The 25,023-nt window shown below is 32.8% G+C and overlaps 1 protein-coding gene across 1 annotated transcript in view; it reads left to right on the top strand.

Annotated features, from left to right (window-relative positions):
* The window catches only part of LRP1B (LDL receptor related protein 1B), a 1,916,825-nt gene that overhangs the window by 1,191,988 nt on the left and 699,814 nt on the right, over positions 1–25,023 (top strand). Inside the window, exons 19-21 of the mRNA XM_082690181.1 lie at positions 1,740–1,820; positions 2,958–3,125; positions 19,294–19,476. Of these exons, the coding sequence (XP_082546307.1) occupies positions 1,740–1,820; positions 2,958–3,125; positions 19,294–19,476 (432 nt within the window). The remainder of the gene's footprint in view (positions 1–1,739; positions 1,821–2,957; positions 3,126–19,293; positions 19,477–25,023) is intronic.

Genomic DNA, 25,023 nt, shown 5'->3' with positions numbered 1-25,023 from the left:
TCCAACTTAAATATATGATATTGGTAAATATGTTCCTAAGTTTATGAAGAACGATTGAAAATGTGAATAATCTATTCTAGATTCGAAAAGATGCAGTGTTGTGCTCGCTTCGGCAGCACATATATGAAAAGATGCAGTGTTATTTTTAAAAATTAGATCTCATTGTATCTTAGAAGCTGCATTTTGTTTTTTACTCATTTTAACCATAACTTATACTAATATTTTGTTTAAAGTAATTATTCATGTTTACTGTACATCTTTGAAACATTAAATGTTTATCTAAAGAAGAAAACATATTTTAGACAATATCCCTGTTGATTCTTGAAAGATAAACACATAAGTTTTCATTATCTTGTCAGGTAACAAAAGAAAACTCTCTTAGAAGTATTGATTAAATTATGCCCTGAGTGTTTTCACTTCTTTCGAGTGCTTCCCTTTATATGTCAGAAAATTTGTTGAGTTGCTGCATGGATAGCTTTTGATATAGTCTTTTGTCTCTTCATATCAGTGATTGCCTCCTTTTTACTTCTGTTTTTGAAGAATATTTAGGCTCTGATAACTTTATTTTGTTTCTAAAAAGTAAAATTTATTCTAAAATGTATATCTTGAAGCATGTCTTTGGTAATCACAAAATTTAATTAAGCTTTGTTCAGTTTTAGAATAATTTCCATTCAAATTCCAATAACTTATGGGGAATATACTCAAATGTAAACTCACACAAAAAAATTGTTTTTTAAGAAGTGGAAAGCAAGTAATCAATACCCTACCAACCAGATCTGTTATGAGTCTACCACTTTCCTTACATATTATTAATGAAATAATATCAATTTTTGTTGTGATTTGAACAAGTTACCAGTACTAGAAATGGCTATCACTTATAGTCTATTCATGGATACTGTTGCTTGTCAGTCTGGTTGATTCTTTTGTCCCAGCTCAACTACAGACTGGAGAGAGTTCTCACAGGCTCCAGAGTTGACTTACTGTTTTAACATTTTAAGAGTGAGGATGAATAGTCTTTAATTTCATTTGAAATATTATTTTGAAAATAATACACATTTGAAAATAATACACAACCTATGTCTTTGTGACTATCATGCAAAATTAATTTGCTCACATTTTACTATTCTAGCTAGCGATGACTTGCCAAAAACTACAGGTTAATAATATAGACTTTAACTTTAAAAATGTCATAGTTTTTAAGGGAAAAAAAATCATTCTATAAAATTTGTAACAATGTCATTCAAAATTCTTATTTCCTAAAGACACCATCATCAATGTGCTTCACTGGTGAAAATACTAATAAAATGTTCAAGTAACATGACTTTGAATAATTTGTAAAGTCCTAACTCTTAGAAAGGAATGATCCAGAATAGGCGTAGATGGAATCCCTAGGAAGCGTAACTGCTAGACCAGCCCAAGTCCCAAGGGCCAGTACGAGGTCTGACTATAACTGCCTTCGAACTTTCTTATCAGTGGTGCAGTTCAGGGAATACAGTTCTTCATCAAATGATTCTCCAAGGCTTCCAGTCACTGTAAAGTACTCATTTAAAAAAATATGAAACGTATAGTATCCTATGTCATTAAGAAGTTTATATCACTATATTCGTTAATCTACTGTTTCCTCTGCCTTTTGTGAAAGACAGGGGTGGAGTTCTGGTCACATTAGCAAATGAGATACAAATTAAATAAAGCACAGTCAATAACCTCTTTCCTATTGAATGTTTTTCTATCTTTCATAGAATTTCCAACTTGTGAGCCACTAACTCAATTTATATGTAAAAGTGGAAGATGCATTAGCAGCAAATGGCACTGCGACTCTGGCAAGTACCAAATGTTCCCTATATTGCACTGATTTGATTGGGGGCCTGGCTGTCCATGCTGCTTCACCTCCTTCAGATGCAGTTTATACGAGAAGTTTGCAGGGCTGAGCAAAATGGCTAAGACAAGTGATGAGGGGCCACCTGGCTCATCAGTGGGGATTAACATTAAGGATAATGGAACTTGATCTGTCCCTTGAGGCTGGAAGGAGATTTGTGTTCAGACATTATGCTGGACATAGTTTAAGTCTGCAGACAGGAAGTAAAGGGGACAATTGAAGAAATGACCTGGATGATTCAGGTTCTCCAAAGCACTGATGTAAAGTGCTTTGTCACCTCATGTTGGAGGAGTTTATAAATTATTGTAGAATTATCCAAATGGTCTCAACTCTGCCACCTTGCCCTTTATGTACAAATAATGTTTGTGTTCTTATACTCAATTGTATCATTATGCTAAATTATGCCAAACACAGGTAAATGAATTATGTATAAATCATAATTCTCACTCATGATTTCAGTTTAATCAATTTTCACTTCACATTTCTCTCACCTCCCTCCTGCAACAGTTGTTAATAAAGAATATAAATCATTGTTAATGACAGTGACAATTCCCCAGTATAAACACACACTTACGAGTCGGTGGAGGAAGGGTACATAGTGACGTCTCATGTTGAGAATGGAAAAGAAGGTTCTGAATTAAAGATATGGTTATAAACTCTGGGGCATAGGGATTATAGGTCTAAACAAAAATTTTCTATGATAATTATATCACCAGCTGTATCATTCCATGAAATTCCTGCAATCACTATTGTTCTCCCATTTTACAATTATTTCATATTGCATTGATTTGTTTAGTCAGCGGTTAGTCATTTCTGAGTGAAATAGAAATTAAGCTTTAAAATCCAAAATGAAGTTTTATTTTCCCTCTTTGTTTATTAGCTGATATTCAATCAGAAGTGAAACAATATTGAAAAGATAATCTTCCCCACTCTTTGTGGGAAATGCTCATCATTAATTTATCATTCTTTTATCAAAAACAAAAGAATACTCTATATAGCAAAAAGAAATGATAGATATTTCATAAGGAAAGTTTTCTTCCTGGTCAGTTTTCACTTCCTTGATGTTGCTGCTTCTTTCCAGATGATGACTGCGGGGATGGCAGTGATGAGGTTGGCTGTGTTCACTCTTGCTTGGATAATCAGTTCAGATGTTCTAGTGGCCGATGCATCCCAGGACACTGGGCCTGTGATGGTGACAATGACTGTGGAGACTTCAGTGATGAAGCCCAAACCAATTGTACCAGGGAAGGTTGGTAATTTTGTGAAGCTATGAACTCTCATTTTAAATTGATATATAATATTTAAATATTTCAGAATGAATATTATATAAAAATAATTTACTCAGCAGGTAAAAAAAAAATCTGTATTTGGAACAGTATAAAATAAGTGACCGATCACTTTACTTAGGCTCTTTAATTTCTCTGGTTTCTCCTCCTTATTACCTCCTTATCCTTTGGTACCTTCTGTGGTTTTCGCTTCCTACTCTCATTAAATGCTTTACTTACCACTCCTTTAACCTTCTCCAACTTCTAAGTTGCTAAACCCCAAACCCGTTCCAAAAGGAAAACAAACAAAAAACTAGAAAGGCATAATTTTTATTTTATTTTAACACCGAATTTGATCCTTAAGGCTTGAAAAAAACCCCTAGTAAGTGGTGATGTGTTCCCACTGATTGACATCCAGTTGCAAGCTAAGAGGAGGAGACTGCAACCTTGGGCCTCAACATTATCCACTGCAGACCTGACCCTCTCATTTGCAAAGTTTAATCAGCTGTAGGACTTGTTAATAAATTAGAAATTAATGTGGAACCTATCACAGAAGAAATCATTAGCCTGCCAAACATTCATATAGTCAGTAGCTATATTTTAAAAGATTTTCTTTATTTGAGAGAGAGAAAAAAAGAGAGAGAGAGAGAGAGAGAGAGAGCAAGTGCACACAAGTTGGGGGAGGGGAAGAGGGAGAAGCAGACTCTCCGCTGATCAGGGAGACTGACATGGGGTTCGATCCTGGGAACTCCAGGATCATGACCAGTGGCCAAGGCAGACTCAACCTATTGAGCCACCTAGACGCCCCCAGTAACATTTTTTTTTTTAAGTAGAAGTTTTCTTCTGCTTAAGAAATTGGAAGAATTTTTCATTCACTTTTTAATTTATTCCACAAATATTTATTGAACACTTTTTATGTGCTAGGCACTGTGCTTGTACCAAAAGATGAATAAAATGATGAAGAAATGTGTTCAGTATTTAAAATCTAGCATGCAAACAGACAATAAAGTGATTTATTTAATGGATTGGATGCTGGGGTGGAGGGCATATATTGCGTGGTCATAAGAAAGGAATCATTTTCAAAGTGTTTTCCAAGGTCATATATTTGTCTTCTGAAATATTTAACAACTTAGTTAGTTATTAGTTGGTCTACTAATATATAAGAACTAGAGCTTTTCACTTATCACTCACCTCATATGTAAAAATAAAAGGTGTTCAAAATATATTTTTCTTTTTTTATCTTATATGTTGGAAACATTCATCTGGAGTGTGGTTGACATGTCATTACTAAGTTACACTTTGAATATAAACTACATCCCCCCCCCCCCCACAGATGTCTTGGTAGGTTCCTCATGAGGTGTACATCTGTGGTCTGCAGGCACTGCCCCTAATATTCTGTGAAAGATAAATTGCCCCAAAGTTAATTTACTTTCATCTCAGAAGTGATATCCCATCTGTCATTTCTATGTGTTTGTGTCTCTAAGTTAAAATGATCATTGCACATTAAGTTTTGAAGAGATTGCTTTAGTTTCATGAGTATCCCAAGTGATTGTCCATCTCCTTGCAGCTTCACTAGGTAATTTCTTAGGTTTGGATTATTATAAAATCATTGTCTATTTAATGTGAATGACCTTCACCTTTAGAGCACCTCAATTTCACAAGTACATTACTGTAAAGGATATACTGTCAATGTGAATACCATGCATTTCTTATGTGATTATGGTATTATACATACTAAAGAAATTATCCAGATAATCCACATGTTCTTGGACACGTTTCAAGCAAAGAATGAGGAGAACTTCATGAACTGATTTATATTTATCAGGTTATAAATTCTCTAATCAAACACTCTATTTGATGAATATAAGTTTCAGGAATTGAAGAAAGAATGGGAATGTTCTAGGATGACTTTGGTATAAGATAATTCAGAGTGTTTCAGAGGGCATTCAAATATTTTTATCCATCATTATTTTATGTATTCTGATATAGAAGTTGTAAAATAATCATAACAGAATTGTTAAAGCTGATTAGGAAAGTCATTTTGCACATGCAGGTTTTGTAAGGCCATTGCCAAAGTAAAGTAGAAATTTGATGTAATTAGTCATATAATTTAGTCTTGAAACCTGCTGTGGTAGAAAGAGCAGGGGATTCTGGCTTGAGTTTCAAGACAGACTGTCAAAACTGATCAAATCCACCATATAATTGCTTAGCACTTTGCTGTACATTGCCTGGGTTAAAAGAGCATATGGTGTAGTTTCTCTCAACTCAGTTTGTTTTCGAAAGGGCAAAAGTACTCTTGAATTAATTTCTTGGTTGTTGTTTTTTTTTTTTTTTTAAACTTAAACTAAGACTTTATTCTAAACATCTCTCAGGCACAACAAATTCCTAAATGATATAAATGACACCAACCCAAACCAAAGATTTGCAACTGAATCTCATCATGCTACCCACAAAATGTTTAGACATATGTGATAGCAAATATCACAACAGCATACAATGGAACATATGTGGAAATGAGAGTCTGATGACTTAGATACAGTTTTGCTGCTTAAGTTTCCTCACAGGTTAAAAAAACAAGTTGTACTAATGATAAAGTTCTTTTTACTTCAAAGCCATTGATTCTGGATTGCAGATTAGTTTGAGATTTGAAAAACCTCTTAAAGCAGAGACCCACAGATATAAGTCAGGTGGTCCATGAACCTGGCTGAGAAACTAGACTCCAACTGGAATTTTACATTCTATTCAATTAGGAATGTGAGGGGGTAGTTCTTTTACTCATTTGGGGAACAGTCTCAACCATATTCCTCCCAAGGAATAAGACATTTCTAAAACAAACATACATTTTCTTTTCTTTTCTTTTCTTTTTTTTTTCTTTTTTTTAGTATTTTTAGATAGCTATTCCTTAGGTCAATTTCCATTCAGAAATTGTTGTAAAAATTTATACCCAATAATTTCAGCACAGACTTGATGGATAATGGAACAGTTTGTCTAGAATTCATTTTGACTAAATTTTGCAATTTCTTCTAAATGCAACTTAAATATACCTCATATGTTTGGATTTTTCTTTTCTTTGAGGGGTCCTCTGACCCTGATTTATGGTCATTGTTCTTTATTTTTGGATTTATTCATTTATTTATTTGACAGACAGAGATCACAAGTAGGTAGAGAGGCAGGTAGAGAGAGAGGGAGAGAGGAGGAAGCAGGCTCCCTGCTAAGCAGAGAGCCCGACTCAGGGCTTGATCTCAGGACCCTGAGACCATGACCTGAGCCGAAGGCAGAGTCTTCAACCCACTGAGTCACCCAGGCATTCCTGGTCATTGTTCTTGAATGCCTCTGTTTGGCTGTCTAAAAAGGGAAAATTTACTGCCAGCTGCACTAAGTAAATGAGCTGGCTGATTATAGAACATATGTGATCTTTTATTTACATCACAAATACAAATTAAATGCAAATTTAAAAATATGTATTGACCTTCAATTTTGATTTATCATGAATAAACTTTAACAAGTTCCAAAATCCACTAGGCAGTTTAAATGTAAAATATTATTAATATGTATTCCTACACATGGTCATATTTTTCTGCTTTAACTGTTTAATTTTGCTTCTGCTTTAGAAACTCAATTTTCTTTGGGGCTTTATCCTCATTCATTCATTCATTCGTTCACTAATTTGACGTACTACTTCCCTCTTCAGAGATACAAGAAGGAACCTAGAAGAATTTTGCTTTTGTAGTTTCATAGTCAAGTATAATATCTAATACACAGGGATGCTCACTAAATAATATTGAATGAAAGAGTTAATTTCTTGACCACAAAATGTGATTATACCCTCAGAATCCAACCCTTATTTGTTTTGTATTATATATCTGGTAACTTTTTTTTTTTTCTGTTTCTTTGCCTTATCTCCAGATCTCGTGGTTTATTTTCATGTTGATGTTTAAGACTAGGCATACTGATCTATTCATGTACATCTCTTTAATAAAATATAATCACTTTCATTTATCCGATAAATATTTGCACTTTTAGTCCATAATTCAATAGAATAAAAGAGATAGGACATCTCCCTTGTCTTTTATTTTTGTTTTTGTTTACATCCTTTCTGTTTAATAGATAGTAAGTTCCAGAAAGATACAAAGAGCTTAATTTTTTTTTGTATCTATTATTTAAACAGTAAGTGCCAGTGAGAAGATTCCATTACTAAAAATTCAGTGGGGGAAGAGGAGTTAGCATATGTTGGCAACCCACTAATTGCCAGGTGTTTTACATTTGTTATTCCATTTAATCCTCACAATAAGGATTACTCAGACAAGTTAAAATACTTGCCTAGGATTACACAGCTGGAGTTTCAAGCAAAGATTCTGTTCTTTATTCTTCCATCCAGCTCCCTGCTTCTGTAAGGATGGAATATAATTCATCCTTTCCCTTTTTCCTAACTCTTTAAGCATAACATTTATATGATCTCCCAGTAATTACTATATTTTTCTCAATTACATTCTCATTTTTCTTTAATAGAAAAAAAAAAAAAAAAAGAACTTTCTACTTCTTATAGGTCATTGTAATGAAATTTCCCAAAGGGCACTAGAAGGAACCTGAACATTGTATTAAATAACCACAATACATCTGGCCTCTTTTTTTGTTTGTTTCTATTCTTTCACTCCCACAACTCTACTTGATAAAGTAGACTCTGAAGCTTTATCATTACAATAGCTACGGACATTCCCACAAAGACAATTTCTTCTTCAGTCACCCAAAGAATCTGTTAGTCTGCCATAAAGTTTTACCTCATAGACTTAGAAAATTTAGCAAGGTGGGAGAGAATGAAAGATCATTTGGTTCAGTTATTTAGTCATGTGTATGAGGAAAAGGGCTCATTTAGATTAAATTATTCTTACGAGTATGTAAAAATAACAAAAACTTACTGCTTCCTAGAAGGATCTGATCATGTTCTGTGTTAGAGATTTAAGACTGAAAACTTTTAGCCATAAAGACATGTTCGGGAGAGGTTTTGGATTTAAATGATTATGCTAAATTCTTTGTGGAAAATCCAGGAAAGTCAGACTGTACAGCCAACAAAAAAGGGATAATATCCTACTTAGAGACATTGAATCCACCCAGAGCAGTGCAGTTATAAAACTTGATCTGTGGCTAAAGACTTAGTTACACATTTAAGCATAGAGAGAAGGGAAATTAAAACTTAAGGAGGGCATGTATTGCATGGAGCACTGGGAGTTTTATGCAAATAATGAATCTTGGAATACTACATCAAAAACTAATGGCATACTGTATGGTGACTAACATAGCATAATAAATATAATAAAACAAAATAAAATAAAAAATAAATCTTATTTTTTTTTAAATAAAACCATTATCTCTTGACTTCTGATCTATATCATATCCCATCTCAACTGAACCCATCATGTTTTTAGCAGCACAGTTTAATCTTAACAACATAGAAAACAAGATACCAATAAGTACTATACACAATCAGACTCAATCATCTGTTTTGTTTTTCTTTTATGAATATATTCTGAGGTGCTTTCAATTATTTTTTACTAAAATACACAATCAAAATAACTGCTGTTATGTCTCAGTCACTGAATTTCATTGAGAATGAATAAAGTACTGTCTTTGAATTTGAGGAAATTAAGAAATTATATACTCAGCAAAATCACATGATCTCTTCTAATGATTTTTAATTAGTTTTCTTTAATGAAAATATGGATTATTTTCTGATAAAATACAATTAAAAGCATATTTAAACTTCATCTATTTTTAGAGAGATATTTACTTTCAATGAGATACAAATTGTCTGGCTTAACCTTATTCTCTCACAGATTGATTTATTTTCCTCAGGAAATGTTAACACTGAGATATCAAAACAATGTTAATTATTAATGGATTTTATCCATAGGAAAACTCTTTTTGTTTTCTGGGACAAAATAGCTCCTGAAAGGTCATTTTGACCTCAATACTGCAGATGACTTTTATATCAAGAACAAAGAAGACTCAAGGCTTTTGAATCAATTAATAACAAAGCCTGTTCTGAGAATCCATAATGTTTCTAGCATTATCTGTGATTATCAGGACAATTGAAGGGAATCTGAGTATAATTTTTAAAAGTAAATATTAAAAAAAGTTCATAAAAATAGGAAGAAGTTAATTATCTTCATCTTAACTATACAGAAAATTAATAATAGATCTACTCTTATTCTTAGATAAATTTAGCTGTGTAGTAAGACGATAATTATGCATCTTGACACTAAGCGGAGGAACATCTTTTGTTTTTTAAAAGATATAATTAATAACAAAAGTCAATAGGTAACAGAAAGACTTAATTTTAATGAAGAAACTCAGCTTGTTTCCTTTTCTTTTAATAGAGCCAAAAAATAAGGGCAAGAGTGAATTCATTTCCATAGTCTTAAATTCTGCTTCCTTCTTCTCCTGTTGTGGGTAATGATCAGTGAAATGGTAGGACTTTCAAGCATTCAGCAGAAAATAGGCAAATTAAACACACACACACATACAGAAAAGAGATAAGTGGCATGGATGATCTACAAAATAATTAGTTCACCTTTCAGTAATTGAGTCGTGCCAAGCTTTTGTGAGAGTGAAGATATAAGCAATAGGATAGAACTTTGTCTTTTTTCCATAGAAATAGTGGGTAGTTAGATTCTTTCAGAGCCTATTTGAACTGTCAGCCTTTGTTTCTTTATTTATGTGAACATCAACTGAATTTGCAATTAGTTATTATATTCCTGAGTGTAATGACCAGATTTATTCACTTTTTGGTAAGAAATTTGTTTTGGTTTTAGGTTGGTACTTGTGTACACATGGGCCTCCCAAGGAAAAGTAGTTGTCATTATTTGCATCTAAAGCCTTCCCACAAATAACTTTGGAGCATTAGAGCATCCACTTAAATTGACATGACCTTCCTGGCACAGAATATTCACCTGTATCAGAATCTTTAAGCACAGCATGTTGTTATTTTTGATATGTATGCACTTAAATGGGGTTTTCTATGAATCATAACCAAAATTTTCCCCATTTTAGAACAGGAGTTGACAAATATTTTCCGTAAAAGGTCAGAGAGTAAATATTTTAGATCTTGCCTATTGCAACTACCCAACTCCTGTTCTAGAATGAAAGAAGCCATAGAGTATATGTCTACAAATGCTTATGACTGTGTTCCAATAAAATTTTATTTATGATAACAGGTAGTGGACCAGAATAGGTCTGCAGGTCATAACTTGCTGGCCCATTATCTAAAACACAAGTGGAGACACACTCTAAAAGAACTATAATCTTAAATAATCCTTTATGCCCATTCCATAGAATCAACCTTTTAAGACAAAGGCAAAAAATAATGGTGATAAAAAAAGTCCAAAGAAAGAAAATATAAGCCATCAATAATTTCTAAATATTTTCTGGCGTTTCCTCAGATGTGTGTGTGTGTGTGTGTGTGTGTGTGTATACACTCATACATATTATTTCTATGTAACAATGTTCCACATTATTTTAAAATATCAAATTAAATGATATAATATTTTAGAATCATTTCCAGTAAATATTTGATGCCTATTGTGAGCTAAGTGTATTGCTAAGCCAAGAAGTAAATTCCAAATGTAAAATATCTGTATTGCAACCTGTTGTAGTTAATAGTTGGTATCTAACACGTCTCTTAAGATGACTGGCTAATTCGAACAATAAATGGAAAAATAGATATCTTGATTACACAGGGAATTCAGCACATTAATACATTCTATACACTAACATTTAGATATTATAGAAGTTCATCATTTCCATGAGATATTAAATTTTAAATGGAATGCTCATGGTAGAGTCCAAATATCAAAATTTAATTATTGTTATTATTATTTTAGAGAGAGGGAAAGGTAGGAAGGGACAAAGGGAAAGGGAGAGAGAGAATCCTAAGCAGGCTTCATGTCCAGTGCGGAGCTGAATGAAGAGCTTGATCTCCCAACCCTGAGATCATGCATGACGTGAGCCAAAATCAAGAGTCAAATGCTTTACTGAGTGAGCCACTTGGGCACACCAAAACTTAATTTTAATGAACTATAAACAACGTTTTACTTGTTTTACATAGAATTTCACTTACATATTTTACTTTACTGGTACATATTTAGTGTCATACATTGAAATTTTGCTTCACTATATTTTTTGTGTCTCTGTGTCTATGCATTTCCAACACTAAAATCATTTTAGTATTGTAATAATTGACTCTGTACTTAGGTAGCCACACTTTCTTTCTCATTTCCTTCTCTTCAACTTTTCTTTTTTTTTTTTTCTTTTACTTCCACTTTTCTAACTGACCCAGACAATAAACATTAAAGATGTGAAATATGGCCTCTTATTTATTATTAAAGTTCCCATTAAATCCCATGTACTAATAAATGGTTTTGATAGTTCCATCCAACTTCTTATCAGGATAATCCTACATGTAAGGGTAAAAAGAATTGGTAGGATTGAAAGTAAAATACAACTACCATACCCTGAAAGTGTATTGGGGTGGGAGAGAGTGAGGGGCAGTCAAATTAATAACCAAATGATATAGCATCTATAACCATCATCAAGGTCAAGGTCTAAAGGAATGAAGACAAGTTAAAGAGGGGAGGCCCTGGGCTTGACTTATTAGTTCACAGCAGAGATTATATTGCCATCACATGAGCAACAGCCCCAGGGAGTCTGTCCCATGTATCATGAAGAAGAGCAGAACAGTGCATCCCATCAGTCCTGGCACTGGCTCTCTACAGTCTGGGAGGCAAACACCCATCCCCTAAGGATCTGTAGAAACCAAGGAGAGCCTACCCTCCTAAAGGGAATGTTAAGGTTCTCTTGAGGCAGAAAGGCCAAGGTTAGGTCCACAGCCTGCTGGCAAATGAAATGAAACTATTGATACACCGCCCAACTGATTCGCAGTACTTTTAGGCAAGTGAAGAATATCTACGTATCTGGAGCAAACAGCTGCCTTAGGTACAGGAATTACTAATGCGTAATGATTCAAGTTAGGAACTGAATAGGGACTGACACATGGTGATTATAGGTAATACAGGAAGCTGTATGCACAGTGCTTTTTACTTTTCAAAGCATTTTACAATGAATGACAAATTAATGTATAATCTCCATTAAAACAATAAAAAAGTAGTTCTTTTTTACCTAGATTGGTCACACAATTTAAATAATTCATTATATTTACAACACCATTATTAGTTATTTTCTCAGGGGGGCTTTAACGTTTCTTATAAGCCAAAAAATGTATTCTGACTAAAAAAACAAACAAACAAAAGCATGGTATATATATTTTTCAATCCCGATTTTCATTTTTTTTAGCTTTTGGAGGAAAAATTCCTTTATATCTCTGTACAATTGCTAGTCTTCTAACTGCAAGTATTTAGTCACGGTGAATTCATTTAAATATTGGGATAAATTCTACCATTGGTTGCCACATTTCCTTCAGGGCTCTGCATTTATTTATTTATTAGGTTACCCAAATTGAATGCTAGGTTTAAATAGCTTCAGGGCAAAAATACAATAAAATTGCATTAGTTAAAAATATAACCAGCATCAGCAACATGAAAACATAACAGTAAAGCAGCATGAGCATATACATATAAACACAGTCATCATTTTAACACTCCATTGGGACAAGCCATATTACGAAGATAGATTGTATGCCAAGCCCGGAAGCTTAAGCAACCGGGACTCTGGGGAACCACAGGGGCCAGAACTCTGGTTGGAAAGGTCATCACAAGCTCCTCAGAGAAATGAAGCTCTCCATCCAGGGGAAAATCAACAACTGTTAACAGAAGCAAATTTCATTTGGCAAGAGGTTAGGAAGAAATAAAACTCCACAATCTTTTTTTTTCCTGTTTTCTGGCAGAGGACAGCATTTCTAAACATCAACATACACCCAAGCCTAACAGATACTGAAAAATAGGTTGGGGTATTTTTAATTTATGTGAGGGAATTGGATGAGACATGGAAAGGGAAAGAATATAAAAATGTGTATGCATACATGTGTGAGTGTGTGTGTGTGTGTGTGTGTGTGTGTGAGATAGTCTACTTGACTTTAGTATAAACTTTGAGTGTTTGAGCTAATGAAATATATATATATATATATATATATATGTATGTATATTTACACACACACACACAAACGTATATATATATCCTTGTAAATTTAAAGCATCTTGGATTTTTTTTTTCTATTTATTGTCTCAATGCTCCCCAAGTGATCTATAAATATTGTATATCTGAGCATTATCAGAATTTAGTGAAAGGTCTTTCTATGATTCCCAGTAGCTTTCAGGCTTAAATCTAAACCATTTAGCAAAGCATGCAGGGCCATTCAAGGTCCAGGATTTGCCCACCAGTCTAGTTTTCTCTTTCTCCCTTTCTCCATCTCACACTACACAGAATTTTATGAATGCTGCTAACAGTACAGATTATCTTTTTTTCCCATTCTACTTCTTCCCCTGCCCCTGCCTGCCTCTTAATCATGAACAGAACTCTTTTCTTTTCCTCTCTTGTAAAAATCTATGGTACTCTCTCATTTTCATAAAAGACCAAATTCCACCATGACTTTGAAACAGAATAAAATGAAGATTACACTTTTTTGAAAAGAAATAGACTGAACAAAAATACTTGAAACACAAAAAACAAATATCGTTACATCGTGATTGTTATAATATGAGCTGATTATTTCTTTATTTTCATTCTTACACTCTACATGAGAAAAGACTTGCAAAAAGGAAGAAATGGTACAATGGTAAAGAAAGCAATCTCTAAAGTTTGATTATGTGGGCTAAATATCATCTCTGCTGCTTATCATCTGTATAAATATAAGCATATTTATTTGTGGGTTTTGTTTTTGTGAAATGGGTTCTCTCAATGAGCAGTTTTGTTTATTTTTAATGAAAATCAAAAGAAACAGATGACTGATCCTTTTTTCACTGGGTTTTAATTCATGCTAATATGATGAATTTGAAGCCCAAGCAAAATCAAATGCCATATAAACTACTATTTACACGCAAGGTGTATAGAATTGGAATTAAAAATAAAAACAGAAAAGTGTGAAATTGGTCTTGGAATTCTCTGTGAGTTAAAAAAAAAAGCTCTGAATTCCTTCCACAGAGGGAAAAGATATATAGTAATGTAAAATATCATGTAAAATCTGAGATCTTATAAATCTCTAAAGATTATCCATGAATTCCTGAATATGCAAAAACCAGATAAGAGACCCAATTCTATATAGTTGTTTTATTTTAATTGAATCTTAAAGAAAATTATGGACATTAATAGATGAAGTATAAACAGAAAGAGAGTCCAGGTTTGGGGAAATAATATGACTAGATCCAGAAGGGATACATTAGTGACATGTATGTAAGCTTTATTAAAAAGAATTATTTCATCATTTAGATTTTAATATTTATAATGGTGTTGTATTTCCTTCTTCAGACTTTACCCTCATTTTAAACTTGTTATGATCTGGTTGATTGTGGTGTCAGTTAATAGTATACCAATCCATAGAGGTTTAGACATGAGTAGTTTAGGAAGAAGAAAAGAAAAGCTTCAGGGAAACATCACATTTGTATTTAAATTTATAAGATAAATGTTTGTTTAGAATAAGAAAACAAATGAGTAGATTCACTTAAGAAGTACGAATAGACAAACCAAACAATACCAGGCGAAGCAAAGAAAATGCAAATGGAATTATTAAAAAAAAAATACACCTCAGACAATAGCAGCATACTCTCCCTTTTATCAATGCCACTTTGATTTGTGGAGCTACAATTTATTTCCAGCAGTAAGTAACATTGAGCTAAAAGTCTTAGATTCTACATGTAAAGTCCCCATACTGCTGGATCACAGGCAACCCCTTCTCCCAAAGCAGCAGTTTACCTTTTGCAAGTTTCTTTTTTGAATCAGGTTAATCTATCTAGATTTCTGAGTTTACATAAATTATTTTGAGAATTTCCCATTAGGTCATTGGGTTAATGATCTAACACGACTTTAAAGAACTAGATCTTTGAAACCAAATTCAAAATATGTTTAAAAGAGCCGAAGCATTACTTTGACAATAAGTAGTTAAACATAGAATTCCTTTCATTATTATTGATATTTTTGAGGCAACATAATATCTGAAGAAAGAAAGGATGGGAAGAGGAATAGAAATATACTATCGGATTTGGTATATACCATTTTATTTTATTTGAGCTAATAAAGTGTTTCCTCAATAAGGGTACTTTTAAATGTAAAATATGTTATTTCTTCTCAAAATTTCCTTACATATAACAGTCCTGTTTTTTTATTTGGTCAACAAATAGGTTATTTGTTAGGTTATTCCAGAAATAACCTAAACAATAACCTGGAAAGATAAAATACTATAAAGATGAAGAGGAAGAACTTTTTTAAAAGGGCAGAAAAAGAGTTAGCAGTGTAAATAAATCTGAGGATAAGACTGATCCAAATAAATACATATATGAAAAATGATATGAAAAATGATTCATAATTTTGTCTCTAAATTCTTTTTTTTTTAAGATTTTATTTATTTATTTGACAGACAGAGATTACAAGCAGGCAGAGAGGCAGTCAGAGAGAGAGGAGGAAGCAGGCTCCCTGCTGAGCAGAGAGCCCGATGCGGGGCTCGATTATAGGACTCTGAGGTCATGACCTGAGCGGAAGGCAGTGGCTTAACCCACTGAGCCACCCAGGCGCCCCTTGTCTCTAAATTCTAAGAAACTATTGCAAAGAGAGAAACGTGATAAATTTCAGGATTATTCATGAATATCCATAAGGTGGACTTACAAAGAAAGAATACTAATTTGCACAAGAGAGTAAAATTAGTACTAATATTGAAGCAAAAGTAAAACCAAATTTTCCCTACAGCTTTTCAGAAGTAGATTCAAAAGCAAAAGAAAATGTAGTTTTGCCCTACTGTCTACCTCCCCCAAGGAAAAAAAATCTACTAGGGAAAATACAATGAAAATGTGTATCTTCATCTCTTCATTATAATGGGATATTAATAAGATTAAATTAAATAGGATATTAATTTAATTTAATATTTAATTCAATAGGATCTTAATACACATGATGTTTTATTTACATTATATGTACATATACATATGTTAATACATGTAATGTATTATAGCAGTTGTTACCTTGCAAGGATGCTAGCCCAAGAATCTTACTTTTCAAGGAACTAGAAAATCTAGATATTTTTATAGGAAATCTTCAGATTTTTAAGAGGTCAATAGTATGTTTGCCAAATTAAACATACTGAGGGACAGATTCAATATAGGAGCTGCCAGTCTTCAACTCTTATTTTACAGAATATAGAAAAATCAATAGACTGTACCTTCCATTATTAAATATTTGGAATCACTGAGTGACAATTACCTGAAATACAACTTTTATACGTGATTGGCTGAGCTCATACTACAGGTTATAAAATTCAGCTTAGCCAAAGTTTGTATTTTGTTTTCAAGGGAATTTGTCAGTGAAAGAAAACAGCCATTTCACTGTTGCATGACAGCTGACCTCCTCACCATGGAATCACTTAAGGTCTTGGAACTCCATCTGATTTGTCTCCTTTGTTATTCCTGAATATTGAAATCACCTAAGATTCTCAAATTACATTTAAAAAGACTCCAGGTTTGAAACTTCACAATATCTTGTTTATGAGACCTGTCCCAACATTCTTTACCACTGTAGTAGTTAGACTGTACTGCTAAGTAGTACACTCTGCAAATAACAAATTAAATATGGTGAGAGTTTGCTGTATCACATTCCATATATATCTCTTGAATGTGCACAGACTGCACCATCTTTGTTGATTGTATGTGTGGAAGCAAGTATTTTGTTTAATTATTTTTGTTTGTTCATTTTAGATTTTATTTGTCAGAGAGAGAGAAACTGTGCACAGGTGGGGGGAGTGGCAGAGGGCGAGGGAGAAGCAGACTCCCCACTGAGCAAGGAGCTCAATGTAGGACTCAATTCCATGACCCTGGGATCGTGACCTGAGCTGAAAGCAGAAGTTTAACCAACAGAGCCACCCAGGCATCCCCACAAGAATTTTGTTTAATCATGAAGACTCTATATACCCAAAGTCAGAATGATTTGCATGACTAGAAAGTTAGAAAAAGTCTCTTTTTTTGGAAGGAAGCCATCCTAAACTCAATGCCTTCACTGTAAGTTGGGTGTGATGAGTAGAAGTGCTCTTTGCAGTTGTTACTTTTAAACATTAGTCCTATAAGAGAGAGAATCTTAAGCAGGCTCTACACCCAGACCAATGCCAGGATCAATCTCCTAACTCTGAGATTCATGATCTGAATCAAAATCAAGAGTCAGATGCTCAACTGACTGAACCACTCTGGCACTCATAATCTCCATAGTTTTACCCTTTCCAGAATGTCATAGTTGGAGTCATATCTTACATAGTGGTATCTTATTTAGTCTTATCTTACATAGCCTTTGCAGATTTCTTTCTTTCAGTTAGTAATTTGCATTTACTGTTCTTCCATGTCTCTTCATGGATTGATAGTGCATTTATTTTAGCACTATATGATAATCCATTGTTTGGATGTACCAGAGTTTATTTATCCATTCCCTACAGAAGAATATCTTGGTTGCTTCTAAATTTTAGTACGAATAAAGGTATTATAAACAATAAAAAAATTAGTCCTGTAGATTTTCTGTGAATTGGAACAGGTAATTTTCTATCCAATGAACTTCTTTATTCCTACTTCAGTAAGACTCATGTTACTTATTTTTGTTGCTGTTGTTACTGCTCTAGAAACACTTAAGAAGTAGAAGTAAGTCTACTTTGTGCATCTTCATGATACTGTATCACCTGACAGTTTTTGAAAGTTTTTAAATTGAGAAAAATTCAAGAAATGAATATTTATATCATAGAAAATAACAGGAAAATAACAAAATTTTGTAGTTAAATAATTATTTACAGATATGCAATTCATTCCTCACAACAACCCTGTAGATTCTTTGCTTTCTAGGTAAACACACAGAGATCTAAAAAGATTAAGTAACTGCCTTGGTGATATAAAAGATATTGTTAGCCTTGATCTCAAGTAAATTTAATCATAACTCGTAACCACATGATTCCTACCAAACCAGCTTTAAGTGGTGGGTAATGCACCTGAAACTATTACAAATTGGTCATAATGAGATTAATTGCTATTATAGATGCAATGTAGAAATATTGTTGAATAAAGTTGTATGAAATACTCAACAAGTTTATTAGATTAAAACTTCTATTTAGAAAAATAATAGTAAAATCTATTTTACAACAGAATTTGGAGATACTGGTTAATATGACATTTCATAATATTAGATATTAATAAAAATTTAAAATACTGTTAATGATAGCCATATTCAGTTGTTGTGCTGTAAAGCATCCATATCCCCAATATTTATGTTCCCTTATTCTTGCCTATGTGAGAATTTAACCTGTAGAATTTAACCTATATATTTTGAGGTTTGAGGAATACTATTAATTCAAACTCTATGAATTATTAATCAATAAGTTGAAATTGAATGTGTAGTACCTCATTAAAATCTTATGTCCTAAAGAATTTGCTTATTATCTGGAGTTTTTTGTTTGTTCTTTTTCAAAAATTTGGACATTGTTCTTCAAAGATATTGTTAACCAGAAAGCACTTATGATTTTTTGGTTATTTACCTTTTACTAGTCTGAAAGAAGTTGCCTAAAGGAAGGTAAAAAGACCAACCAAAGTCTAAACATTTAGTGTAGAATGAATGTGAAATCTCTTTTATATGCCATGGCAAAAAGCCCTTTAAAGATCTCATTCCTGAGTTTCTAATACAAATCACAACAGAGTATCTACATATCTTCCTTTTTCCTAATGTATGTGGCACTTTCAGGAATTCTGTGGGAGGGAAGAAACATCTTTTCTTCTAATCATTAACATTTCTAAAATGAATTTGCAAATATCAGATGGTATTATAGCTATTAAGCAACTAAAGTGAAAATATATTCTCTCTGGCAGCATACTAATGCCTGAAAAGAAAAAGAACATGAAAAAAATTATCGTCAAGTAAAATAATAATTTCTCTCTTATCCTTCCCCCTCTGCCTCTTCCTCCCTCATTTCAATTTAAGAGATTCGTTCTCCTGCTGGTTGTAACGGGAATGAATTTCAGTGCCATCCTGATGGAAATTGCATTCCTGATCTGTGGCGCTGTGATGGGGAGAAAGATTGTGAAGATGGTAGCGATGAAAAAGGCTGCAATGGGACATTACGACTGTGTGATCATAAAACCAAGTTTTCCTGTCGTAGTACAGGTACGTTGGTTCAGCTTCTACCTTGGGCTTCCTAGAGCTATAATCCTTTGACCCAATTTCAGTGTATATTTTACCTCCATAAAAAGGGTTCTCGTGTTTCTAGTATGTTTGTTTACATTATATGTGTGATAATAATATGAGCTGATACTTACAGAGAACTATCTATGGGCCCAACACAGCTCTAAGGAATGTTTTTGCCATGAACTCATTTCATCATCCTAACTCACAGTGAAAAAAACTGAAGCCCAGAAGAGTTTTTAACATGCTCAAGTTAAAAAAAGTCAAAAGAGACACATGAAAGAATTGGGATTTGAAACCATGTAATCCAGATTCAGAGTCTGGAATTTCAGACTTCTGAAAGAGATAATTGTGCTTAATACACAGACAACATTCCTCTTTCCACAGATAAACCCTCACCCTAAAATTTCATGAAGATGAATATGAAGATGAATGGAATGAAAAGCCAGAATTATATACATTTATTTTCGAGTACAGTAGATTCCTAAATTTAATCATGCTGTTGCTAGATTTCATTAAGATAAAGGTGATGACTATCATTCAAACCTTTGAATTGTTTTGAAAGTCACGAGGTTTCTATTTTTTATGATGTTATTCTATTATTATGTCTGGTCCATTTTGTTTTTCTACATAGAGTAGGTTCTATCTGACATAATAAACCAACTTATTTATTTTTCTCTCAATACCATGTGATGAGTTGAAGTTTAGAGAAAAAATATATTACAATAGCTATAATAGTATGATTTTTGAAATGGATTATATCATTCACCAAATAATCCAATGGAAACAATCCCTTTAGATTTCAGGATATATTATGGAATCATCTCTGGGATGCAGTGAAATTGCTTTTTGAATTGCCTAATATCTGGTGATTCATTTTGCTCCTTATTAAGTATTTCAACCAAAACATAGAAATGAAAAGTTATCACAGCTATGATTAAGCAAACACACTGGAAACCACATGGCCCATGGGCATCTAAAGATAAAAAAAGAAATTGTGTTTCTTTATCTGGACACACTTCCTGGTTACAATTAAGCATTTGACTAAGAAATAAAGAGATAAATATAAGCTAACATAGGCATAGAGAAATAAACACTCCTGAGGATCATTCTTTATGTTTTCAAAATGGTTACTTTTGCAACAATAGTTTTCACAATTATGTGACTCTTTTCAATCGTTACATTAAGTGTCTTGGTTTTGGGGTTATTGATTTAAAAATGTGACTTTAAATTTAGAAATTATCTTTTTGGAACATATACTGATTAAACTTTAATAGATAATAATATGAAAAATAATAATGAAGGGAGGAAAAAAAATTGTCTATACCACATCAGTTTCATTGACTGGGGCCCTTAAAATTAGACAGACAATAGATGGCTTAATTAAAAAAAAAAAAAAAGGAAGAAAAAGCAAGTTTATATATACATGCATCTTACATGCATGTGGGAAAACTCAGTGATGAGTAACTCCAGGGGCTGGTTAGAACTTGGGCTTATAGAATCTTAACAATAATAGTAAATTTGTGGGAAGGTGACCAAAGAACAGAAAAGAACTTCAAGTTTGTAGGGATGGAAAGTTGTAGGTAGATTAATATATCTGAGAACTAAAGGAAGATAAGGGCTAATCAGTAAAATGTGTAACAGGTCCATCTAGGCACTGATTTTTTTTATTTTCTTCATGGCCATAAAATTTCCCTAGAAAAAGATTTATGGAAGTCCTCATTTCTCAAAAGTTTTATGCTTATAGTCATATAAGGGAAGCTATAGGAAGACTTCTTTCTACATCTTTTGAACTTCAAATGCTTTCAGCTCAAAATAATACTTATGTAAAAATAACATATTTGTGGGTGTGTACTTTGACCCCATACACTGGGTATCTTTGGAGAATTGGATTCTGAAAGATAATTTTATGTGTATTGATTGGGATTTGGACTATCCATGTAATAATCACGTGTATGTATCAAGTAATCATCAGGTTAATCAAAACATAATGTAAAAAATCAGAAGTGAAATAAAATTTATGTTGCATTATCAAAGGGAAATAGAGTATAACATGATGACTATAGTTGATAATACTGTATTATGCAACTGAAATTTGCTAAAAGAGCAGAATTTAAGTGCTCTTACACACACACACACAAATAATAAATAAATAAAAATTAAAAATCGGGGCACCTGGGTGGCTCAGTTGGATAAACATCTAGCTGTGGCTCAGGTCATGATCTCAGTCAGTGTCCTGGGATCAAGCCTGGCATTGGGCTCCTTGCTCAGCGGGAGGTCTGCTTCTCTATCACCATTTGCCTGCAACTCCCACAGAATACTCACTCTCATTCTCTGTCAAATAAATAAATAAATAAATGTAAAATGTGAAATGTAACAATCCGATTCTAATTTGATCTGTGGGTTCAATATAGTAAACCATAATGTATCAAATATTTGAGGAGTCATAACTCATAATTATATATGCATATATATGAATATTTCAGGTATTAAAGGGAACCTTAAATATAAATATTGTATTAAAAATAAATAAATAAATAAATGTAAAATGTGAAATGTAACAATCTGATTCTAATTTCATCTGTGGCTTCAACATAGTAAACCATAATGTATCAAATATTTGAGGAGTCATAACTCATAATTATGTATGCATATTTATGAATATTCAGGTATTAAAGGGAACCTTAAATATAAATATTAAATATAAACATAAATATCTATGATGTTTTGATATTTTAAAATTTACTTAAATTATTATCCTAAAAGCTTAAAAACCTTTAAACTACTCAAGATGCTAAATTCAGTGTTCATTTTTATTTTCTGAAGACTTCCAAATGCTAGCTTAAACATTTTAAAATTTTCAGGGTAATCAGTTCGTATTAGGTGGTCACAATGGCTTTTCCTTTATACGTAAATTGCTATCTATCAGAGTAAAAGTGTAGGCACGTTAATAAGTTAATTTATTCCTGCAAAGAATAGAATGTGACCTAAATTAAAACTATAATACAATCATTAATATTTAGTAGCTAATTAATTAATCAATTAAAATAAAATTTAAGAGCTTCTAATTTCAAAAAACCTATCTTTGACCAAATCGATACTCTCTCATTTGGTCCCTTACTTCCAACCAACAAGATGCAGTTATATTATTAATGAGGAATCAGGCAGGGAAATTTCATGTCTACCTCTCATGGAAAAGAAACGCACAGATACATTCTTCATATTGGACAAAAGAAAATAATATTGATATTATATAATGATGGCAAGATTATGGGGAAAAGAGGCCCTCCACCTGCTGGTAAAAATATAAATTTGGCCCAAACTTTTCATTTCTAGAAATTCATGTAAAAAACAGCAGTAGTATATGAAGGTATCTACAAAAAGATTTTCAGTACAACATTTTGTTTTAAAGGCCCCCAAAGTAGAAATAATTCATTGTCCATGTTTAGGGGAACTACTTAATACTTAAGTGCATTCACACAATGAACTAGTCTAATGTCATTGAAAAGGCATAAGAAAAAATTCAAAAAGATGGAATTTTAAATTCACACTTTGAATCCTTTCTCTGCTGTGAAAAACACATAAAGATGGTGAAAAAATATAACAAGAGAAAATGAGAGAGATATAGTCATATTGACCAACAAAATATATCTTTGATGAACTGAAGTCAATGGAATAACAAATGGTGGAGCTGGGTTGAATCTGGATGCCTGATTGGATTAGATTTGGAGATGAGTAGAGATGAACAGGTGTTCAGATTTTAGGTTTAATGGGAAATAAAGCTATCCCACATGAATTTGGGGACTGGAACCAGGCACACTGATGAAAATCAGACACTGGAATTGGACTCATTTGCTCTTAAAAAGAGGGGATTAAGAGGGATATGTATTGCATGGAGCACTGGGTATGGTGCATAAACAATCTTGGAACACTGAAAAAATAAAATTGAGTTTAAAAAAAAAGAGGGGAAAAAATTACTGCTGGTTGCTTCCTAGGATGGTTACTTCAATGAAGTAGTGTACCTAGAGAGATTGGATAATGTAGGCATGGCAATCATGTCAAGCCTCTAGCTGGCTTAAGGACTGAAAGTGATAAGACAAATACAGGATGTATTTTTGAACCAAGAGTGAGGGTAGTGATGGAGTGGGCTGAACTAGAAGAAGCAACACCTGACACAGTAATGAGTAAACACATAAAGTCAGGGTAAATATTGAAAACTCCTATTCAAGATGAGATTGAAGAGAAATTTCTAAAATCCATGAAGATAACCATCTCTAGTAAAACAAGCCATCAAAAATCAGTCATAAAATGAATTTACTCAAGATTAAGTGAAAATGAGATGTTTAAATGACAGATCTAAAAAAAAAAAAAAGAAAAGAAATATGTTTGGGATCCTCAAAGATAAAAAATGGAAAAAATGGAAAAGAATATCCCTAAATTGAACAAGAATATATATGGATATATATGGATATATATATATATATATATGGATATGTAGCTATATCTATATATATCCATATATATCTATATAGATATATAGATATATATCTATATATACATATGAAGAACTTGATTCCTCAAAAATAAGTAAATTAATTCTTTTATTAAAGTAGTGTATCACATTGATTGATTTGCGAATGTTGAACCAACCTTGCAGCCGAGGAATAAATCCCACTTAGTTGGGGTAAATAATCCTTTTCATGTACTGTTGGATCCTATTGGCTAGTATTTTGGTGAGAATTTTTGAGTCCATATTCAGCAGGATATTGGTCTGTAGTTCTCCTTTTTTATGGGGTCTTTGTCTGGTTTTGGAATCAAGGGATTGCTGGCATCATAAAATGACTTTGGAAGTTTCCCTTCCATTTGTATTTTTTGGAAAATTTTCAGAAGAATAGGTATTAATTCTTCCTTAAATGTTTATTAGAATTTCCCTGAAAAGCCATCTGGCCCTGGGCTCTTCTTTCTTAGGAGATTTTTTTGATTACTGCTTCAATTCCCTTGCTAGTTATGGGTCTGCTCTAGTTCTTTATTTATTCCTGGTTCAGTATTGTAGTTTATACATCTCTAGGAATGCATCCATTTCTTCCAGATTGTCTAATTTGTTGGCATATAGTTACTCATAATATATTCTTATAATTGTTGATTTCTTTTATATGATACTCTCAGTAGATGCAGAAAAAGCATTTGACAAAGTACAACATTCTTTCTCAATTAAATTCTTCACAGTATAGGGATAGAGGGTATATACCTCAATATCATAAAAGCCATCTATGAAAAACCCACAATGAGTATCATTCTCAATGTGGAAAAATGGAGAGGGTTTCCCCTAAGATCAGGAATACAGCAGGGATGTCGACTATCACCACTGCTATTCAACATAGTACTAGAAGTCCTAGCCTCAGCAATCAGACAACAAAAAGAAATAAAAGACACCCAATTTGGCAAAGAAGAAGTAAAACTCTCACTCTTTGCAGATGGTATGATACTTTATGTGGAAAACCCAAAAGACTCCATTCCAAAACTGCTAGA

Source organism: Mustela nivalis (assembly GCF_964662115.1).
Source record: "Mustela nivalis genome assembly, chromosome: 11".
Lineage (NCBI taxonomy): Eukaryota > Metazoa > Chordata > Mammalia > Carnivora > Mustelidae > Mustela > Mustela nivalis.
The sequence above is the reverse complement of the archived record's forward strand: the minus strand, read 5'-3'. Positions and strand labels throughout refer to the sequence as shown.